The sequence below is a fragment of the Carlito syrichta genome, unplaced genomic scaffold (assembly GCF_000164805.1).
Source record: "Carlito syrichta isolate Samal-C Ts95f unplaced genomic scaffold, Tarsius_syrichta-2.0.1 Scaffold315826, whole genome shotgun sequence".
Classification (NCBI taxonomy): domain Eukaryota; kingdom Metazoa; phylum Chordata; class Mammalia; order Primates; family Tarsiidae; genus Carlito; species Carlito syrichta.
The window spans coordinates 535,560-542,597 of NW_007259922.1; the positions used below are offsets into that span (position 1 = coordinate 535,560).

The window sequence follows — 7,038 nt, forward strand, 5'->3', positions numbered from 1 at the left end:
CGCTACCACGCCCGGCTAGTTTTTGATTTATTGTGGAGATGAGGTCTTGCCAAGTTGCCCGAGTGGGTCTCGAACCCTCAGGCTCAGGCAATCCACTCACCTCGGCCTCCCAAAGTGCTGGGATTACAGACTAAGCTACTGAGCCTTGCCTGAATACGGTCTTTTTATAAAGATTAATACAAAAATGGAAACCTTTTTGCAACTAATCCTTGGATACAGATTTTACAGGCTGTTTGGATTCACATTCAAAAACGCTTCACTGAGGGCTAAAGCAGGACAGGAGGGGTGAGTGGGCAGGTGGCATGCCAGGGTCAGTCCCTGTCCTGGTCCCCACGGTGAGGAAAAGGGAATGTAGTGGCCAAAAGTTCAATCCGAGAGACCACCAAGAGCCAATTCCGATGAAAGTTCAAGAGGGTCTTTATTTGCAAGCTCGAGCCTGGACCTCTGTCGAAAACCAACGCAGCGGAGTACATTCAGAGGCCCTGACTTCCTTAGGCAGATGCCTTTTATGCTTTTACACAAAGGGAGGAGGAGTTTGGGGGGGCTTTCCAGTTGTGTTACCACTTAGTTGGGTAGTAACCTCTGGTGGTAGCTTAATCGTGGAGGATTGGCTAGCCTGACTTGGGCTGACCTTGGTCCACTAGCTAGAGAAGTTGCAGAGACATCTGGAAACTTAAGTGATTACCCCCTGGCACCTGATTGGATGTTGCTAAGGGGAAAGTGAGATAAGGGAAGGGGTTGAAGCTTGTAACTGGAGCTTTGCAGTTTTTTCCCATAACTGAAACTTTAAACAGTTACAGGTTATGTTTTAAGACAGAAAACTAAAAATGGCTGTGCTATTGTCCACAAGCCGATTACATATTTATTGGGTTATAGCATGCTCTTAGAACCTAAGTCTATGGTATACTCTATTACTGTCCTCTCAGGAGGGGCAGGGTTTACTGATGTGGATTATTCAGGAGCGCAGGCTGACCATGCCACCCCCACAGGGCCTCCCTGTGGTGTTTTCCCCCATCAGGCATACGCTGTGCCATGACCACCAAGGGCCCTGACATTCTGGCTAGCTAGCTGGCCTCACTGAAAGAGCAGGCCTGCTTGTCATGTGGCTTTTGGGATACTGAAAAGAGTTTGAGGACCCCCCCCCAAGGACTACCAGTGTGGACCCCTAAGGGCCCAGGCCTCCCAAACAAGGAACAGCTGTTTAAGAGAGCAAATAATGGCCGGGCTCAGTGGCTCAACCTGTAATCCCAGCACTTTGGGAGGCCAAGGCAAATGGATTGCCTGAGCCCGCGGGTTCAACACCCACCCGGGCAACTTGGCGAGACCGCGTCTCTACAATAAAACTACACCCGTAGTTCCAGCTACTTGGAAGAGTAAGGCAGAAGGATCACCGGAGCCCAGCAAGTCGATGCTGGGGTAGCCATGAGTGTGCCACTGCACTCCAGCCTGGGGGATAGAGTAACACTCCAACTAAAAAAAAAAAGAGAAGCCAGGCTTGGTGGTTCAGCCTGTAATCCCGCGCCTTTGAGAGGCTGAGGTGAGTGGATTGCCTGAGCCCGCGGGTTTGAGACCCGCCTGGGCAGGCGAGACCTCATCTCTACAATAAATCAAAAATTAGGCGGGCGTGGTAGCATGTGCCTGTAGTTATGGTTGCTTGGAAGGCTGAGGCGGAAGGATCGCCGGAGCCCAGCAGGTCGAGGCTGTGGTGGCCGGGAGCGGCCATTGCACTCCACTCTGGGCAACAGTGAGACTCCAACTCAAAAAAAAATAAATAAATAAAAAAGGAGAGAGAGAGTGAGCAAATAACACCACCCCTGGGGCATTTGGATGTGTCTTAGTGCTCTGCCTCACATACTACCCTACAACTGTCTTTTTTTTTTTTTTGAGTTGCAGTCTCACTCTGTCGCCCAGACTACAGGCTTGCTCTACCACGGTCGGCTGATTTTTTGATTGATTGTAGAGATGAGGTCTCGCCAAGTTGCCCAGGCGGGTCTCGAACCCACGGTCTCTGGCAATCCACTCACAGGGTGAGCCACCGAGCCTGGCTTTTTTTTGTTTTTTTGTTTTTGAGTTGGAGTCTCACTCTGTCCCCCAGACTGGAGTGCCGTGGCCGCTCCCGACCAGCACAGCCTCGACCTGCTGGGCTCCGGTGATCCTTCTGCCTTACTCTTCCAAGTAGCTGGAACTACGGGTGTGCGCTCCCTCGCCTGGCTAGTGTCTTTCAAAGCCAGGAGGTAGCCCCCTCCTCATCAGCCTCCTGCCTCCCCAGGGAGGAAAGACTGAAATCCACAAGGTCCCTCCTGTTCACTTGGGTCATGCATTCACTTCCTCAGCATTTCCTGACCTCATCCTCCTCTACAGACACCTGCAGCCCCCTGAGCCAGGAAGAATGAAGATGGGCGGGGGAGGCAAGTACAGGCATTTTGGTGTGAAAGGTCACGCCTCAGTATGAGGTTTCTATGGCCCTCCTTAACTTCATCACAGGGGCAGCAGCTTGTGGGGAATAAGTTATTGGAATTGGTGCGAAGGCTCCAGGGAGAAAGGTCACCACGAGGTCACAGTCAAGGCTTGCTCAGAGGACTCCAAGGACATTTTACCCTGGCCAGACCTTCAGAGCACACCCTACACATTCTGCTCTCCTGTGCTCTCCTGCCTCCAACATGACCGTCTGGAAAGAGAACTTGGGTTACTAGTTTCTCTGGGAACAGGCCAGGCGGGGATGGAATTCAGGAACACCACCAGGGGCATCGTTTGGTCTGGTTCCGGAATCCGTTGCCCTCGGGATTTTCTCTCTCATGACTTGTATCATTTCCTCTTCTGAGTCAATCATTAACCTCACCGAGAGCCATCGCTTGAGAAGCCACAGGAACAAGTGGCTGGTTGAGGCTGGAAATGCCAAGGTGGCTTTATGCAGGCTAGAACTCTCAGCTTCCCCAGACAGATGGGTTGAGTGCCCAGTTTGGCCCTGCCAAAGTCCCCAGACAGTGGACTGGCACGGATCCAGCCTCTCCCGCAGGCTTCCACATGCCCCGCTGGGCAGGTCAGACAGCAGAGGCCTGGATGTGGACAAAGCTCCCTTGCTTGCAGGCAGGGCTACCCTCTGGGGGCTGAGTGTGTGGGCCGATGGCTGAGGGTAGGAGAACAACTTTCCCCAGTGTTAAGGAGGGTGGTTTAAGATTAACCCACCCAGGATAGCATCCACACCCTTGCCAGGCTATAAAACACACGCTGCATGAGAAGCTCTGCTCTTGAAATAACCCAACTTCCCCACGGAACTGTTGATTACAGTCCTCACCACCACCACCAGCCCCAGACTCCAGGGTCTGCAACATAGAAATTGACCTTCCTGGTTTTAAAGCTTACATTTGTCTTTCTCTGGAAACCAGCCCTCAGGCTGATAGCATCAAGGAATTGAAACTCTCCAGATCACCAATCCAGACAATGAGATGCCAGACCGCTCCTTAATTCTTGTTTACCAACTCCTCTTCCTTACCTCTCCTCCCTAATTCCTGTTTTCTACATTCCTGCCTCACTGTATAAACCACTGACTTCAGTGGGATGGGAAGATGGATTTGAGACTGAGTCTTCTGTTCTCCTTGGCTGATGTCACCCAAATAACAAGCCGTCTTCTCTAACAATACTTGTTGTCTCAGTGATTGGCTCTCTGTGTGGTGAGCAGTAGGGTCCCAACCGGATCCCTAGTGTTTCAGTAACACCCTGGGCAGTAAGGACAGCAGTCCCAGCCCCTGCCTGGACCTAGGTCCTCAGCTTATCATTTTTGGATTTGAGATAGGCCTGAGTTACTCGATTTAAGCCCCCAAACCCCAATGAAGCCACTGACTCAGACAGATCAGCCTCACCCTAATCTGACAGGTGTCACCTCTCAGTCTGGCCACTTGGCCCAGGCCTTGCCCACTCTCAGGCAACAAGACCTTTGGAGACAGGCCCTGGTGCTGAGTGGCCAGAACCAGTCAGGAGTTCCAAGGCCAGGAGTCTCTGCAGGGGTGGGGGGTGGGCTGTGCACCCTAGTCAGGAGTCTCTCTTCAAGACCACCGGATTGTCCCCCATCCTCAGGGGTACTCCAGCCTGATTCAGAGCCCTTCTGTGACTGAGGTAAGGAAGGGGTCCAAGTCAGGTGTGGTGGCTCAAGTCTGTAATCCCAGCACTTTGGGAGGCCAAGGTGAGAGGATTGCCTGAGTCCAGGGGTTCGAGACCAGCCTGGGCAACTTGGTGAGACCTCATCTCTACAATTAAAAAAAAAACAACTAGCCAGGCATGGTGGTGCTCGCCTGTAGTTCCAGCTACTTGGAAGACTGAAGTGGAAGGATCACCTAAGTCCAGCAAGTCGACGCTGTGGTGGCCGTGAGTGTGTCACTGCACTCCAGTCTGGGCGACAGAGTGAGACTCCAACTCAGAAAAAAAAGAGAGAGTTGGAGCTCAGGCAGCAGGCCTGGAGGCCGGTTGGCCACTGATCCCTCTCCACTCTGGGCACAGGGGATCACGCAGGTCCAGTGACCCTCCCCGGCGCACCTCTGGTCAGCCAGCATTTAGCGTTCAGCTTTATTGGTGGCCACTGCCTATGGCTCCGGCTCGGGGCACTGCTTGGGTTCCCCGCGCTGCTTGAGCATGACTGACGCTCCGCTGCTGACCATGACCGCTGGGTACAGCGGCTCGAGGAAGGCGGTGAGGAAACGGTAGAGGAGGCTCACACCGCCCGCCAGGCCATAGAAGGAGAGGCAGCCGGCACTGCAGTCCAGCGCCACGCCCAGCGTGCGGTGGTAGGCACCGTGCAGCACCGTCTGCGTGTTGTTGTGCCACACCGAGAACTTGAGCGAGTCCCACTCCAAGCACCACGAGTAGGCATTGCGGCCCAGCAGGTAGATGATGCTGCGGCTCGGGTGGCCGCTGAGCGGTGGGCTGCGGCGGTAGGTGACGCCCAGGCACACCCACGCGTTGGACACCTCGGCTTCCCAGTAGTGGCAGCCCCCAGAAAGGCCCCGTGAGCACAGTACCTGTGGCCACTGCTTGAAGCCTGGTAAGGGGCCGCCCGCGGCCAGGGGCTCCAGGAGGATGCCCGGGTTCAGCACGGAGTAGGTGTCTCTGAACAGGAGCAGGTCCTCGCTGGCCGTGCTGGGGTCGAAGTTCAGGTTGCAGTAGCCTGGAGGTGGGGGGAGCCAGGCTCAGGGACCCCAGGGCGGAGCACAGCAGGCCCCAGGAGAAAGGGGGGGAGGGGGCTGAGTTGCAAGGCATTTGAGATCCTAGGAACGCCCCCTCTACCCACCCCCTTTCAGTCCCCCAACTCTGGCCTGGCTGCTGCTGACATAGCCTAGAGAGGAAGGATGAGTCTGGGTGTAGCCCAAAGTTCCACCTTGCCAGAGAGGCTGGGGACCAGGAGTCCCCACCCACCAGATCCTAACATAATCTCCTTTTTTTTTTAAGTGAGAAAGCAGGATTTATTACGAGGACAGAAAAGCTCCCACCGTGGGAGGGGATCCGAGGGGGTTACCGCTAATCTCCTTTTTTATCTGTCCCCAACACAAGGCTGAGTGGCACTGGAGGAGTCAAGGGCACCTGAACACCAAAGACCATACAGCCTTGACCCCCAGGATCTCAGAGAAGCCTTTGGGATTTGGACCCCAGCCTAGCCTGGGAGGGAGGCTGCAGGGAGATGGTGTCTGAGGAAGAAATGGACAGAACCCATCTAAGCTGGCTTGGCTAAAGCCCAAGAGAGGTTGGCGGTTGTGCCACATAAGCTCCAGGAAGCAGCTGCAGGGCTGGCCTCTGAGGAGCGAGAGGCCTTACTCCATTCACAGCGGCGGCACGGGACAGGGTCTTCTCCCTTCCTGTCAGAGACCTGGGATCCAGGCTGGGTCCTCCTGAAGTCCTCACTTCAGAGAGGTCGGGGTAAGAGAGAGCAAGCCTCTTCCTGGAGGCCCCGGCCTGAACGGGAGTGGGGCTAGGGACGTTAGGGTACCCAGGGACCCTGCTCCTTTCTGCCCCACCCCCAAGGCCAGACCCTAGGACTGAGGACTTACACGTGAGGAGTGTCTTCCTGTCCACAGCAGGGGGCAGCACTTCATAGGTGGTCATCTTAATGCCTGAGGGACATGGAAGGGCTTGGCTGAGGATACTCTCACAGCCCAGTATCCTTCTGGAGAGAGGCACGGGCATCCAGGAGGCTGTCTCACCTGGAGGAGGTGCACGTGGACAGACAGGGCTCTCCAAATGCCCAGAACCCCAACCACTGCCCTAGGATACTCTCACAGCCCAACGTTCATTCACAGTGCAACATTCATTCACAGTGCAGTCCCACCCCTGGAATGCAGGCCCCAGGCTGCCAAGGACTGACCCTTCAGAAGGAGCTGGTTGACAAAGCTGAGCCCTAGGTCCACCAGCCGGGTCCGGAGCTCAGCCAGGGTCTCTGGCAGCTGGAGGAAGCTCTGTGTGTCTTCACAGTTGGTGCCCATCAGGGGTTCCATACCGGATGGGAGGTGCTTCAACCTGGAGAACTCCTGGCATGCAGGGAGGGGCCAGTGGTACCAGGGCCCAGGAGATGCCAGGGGCCCGGTGGTCCCCAGAACCATGGGCAGATGGAGCAGAAGTTTCTGCTTTTCAGAACTGGGTATCTCCTTTCCTTCCCTCCTCTAGCTGTTAGGGCTCTGCCAAAGGCACAGTGGCCTAGTGCACCCAGTGAAGTGGGTTTTTAAAAAATGATGGATTTCTGCTGGGCGCAGTGGCTCAGTCTGTAATCCTAGCACTTTAGGAGACCGAGGCAAGAGGATTGCCTGAGCCTGGGGGTTCAAGACCAGCCTGGGCAACTTGGTGAGAACTCATCTCTACAATAAATAAAAGAAAATTAGCCGGGCATGGTGGCATATGTATGTTGTTCCAGCTACTTGGAAGGCTGAGGTGGAAGGATTGCCTGAGTCTAGCAAGTTGAGGCTGTGGTGGCCATGAGCATGCCACTGCACTCTAGCCTGAGTGACAAGAGTAGGACTCCAACTCACCAAAAAAAAAAAAAAAAAAAAAAAAAAAAAA

The 7,038-nt window shown here is 54.7% G+C and overlaps 1 protein-coding gene across 1 annotated transcript in view; it reads right to left on the reverse strand.

The window, feature by feature from the left end:
* Positions 1 to 4,577: 4,577 nt before the first annotated feature.
* Positions 4,578 to 7,038, reverse strand: part of LOC103275943 (E3 ubiquitin/ISG15 ligase TRIM25-like) — a 5,955-nt gene continuing 3,494 nt past the window's right edge. Inside the window, exons 4-6 of the mRNA XM_008073351.1 lie at positions 6,350 to 6,512; positions 6,036 to 6,098; positions 4,578 to 5,158 (exon numbers count right to left, since the gene is read on the reverse strand). Coding sequence (XP_008071542.1) covers positions 4,578 to 5,158; positions 6,036 to 6,098; positions 6,350 to 6,512 — 807 coding nt within the window. The remainder of the gene's footprint in view (positions 5,159 to 6,035; positions 6,099 to 6,349; positions 6,513 to 7,038) is intronic.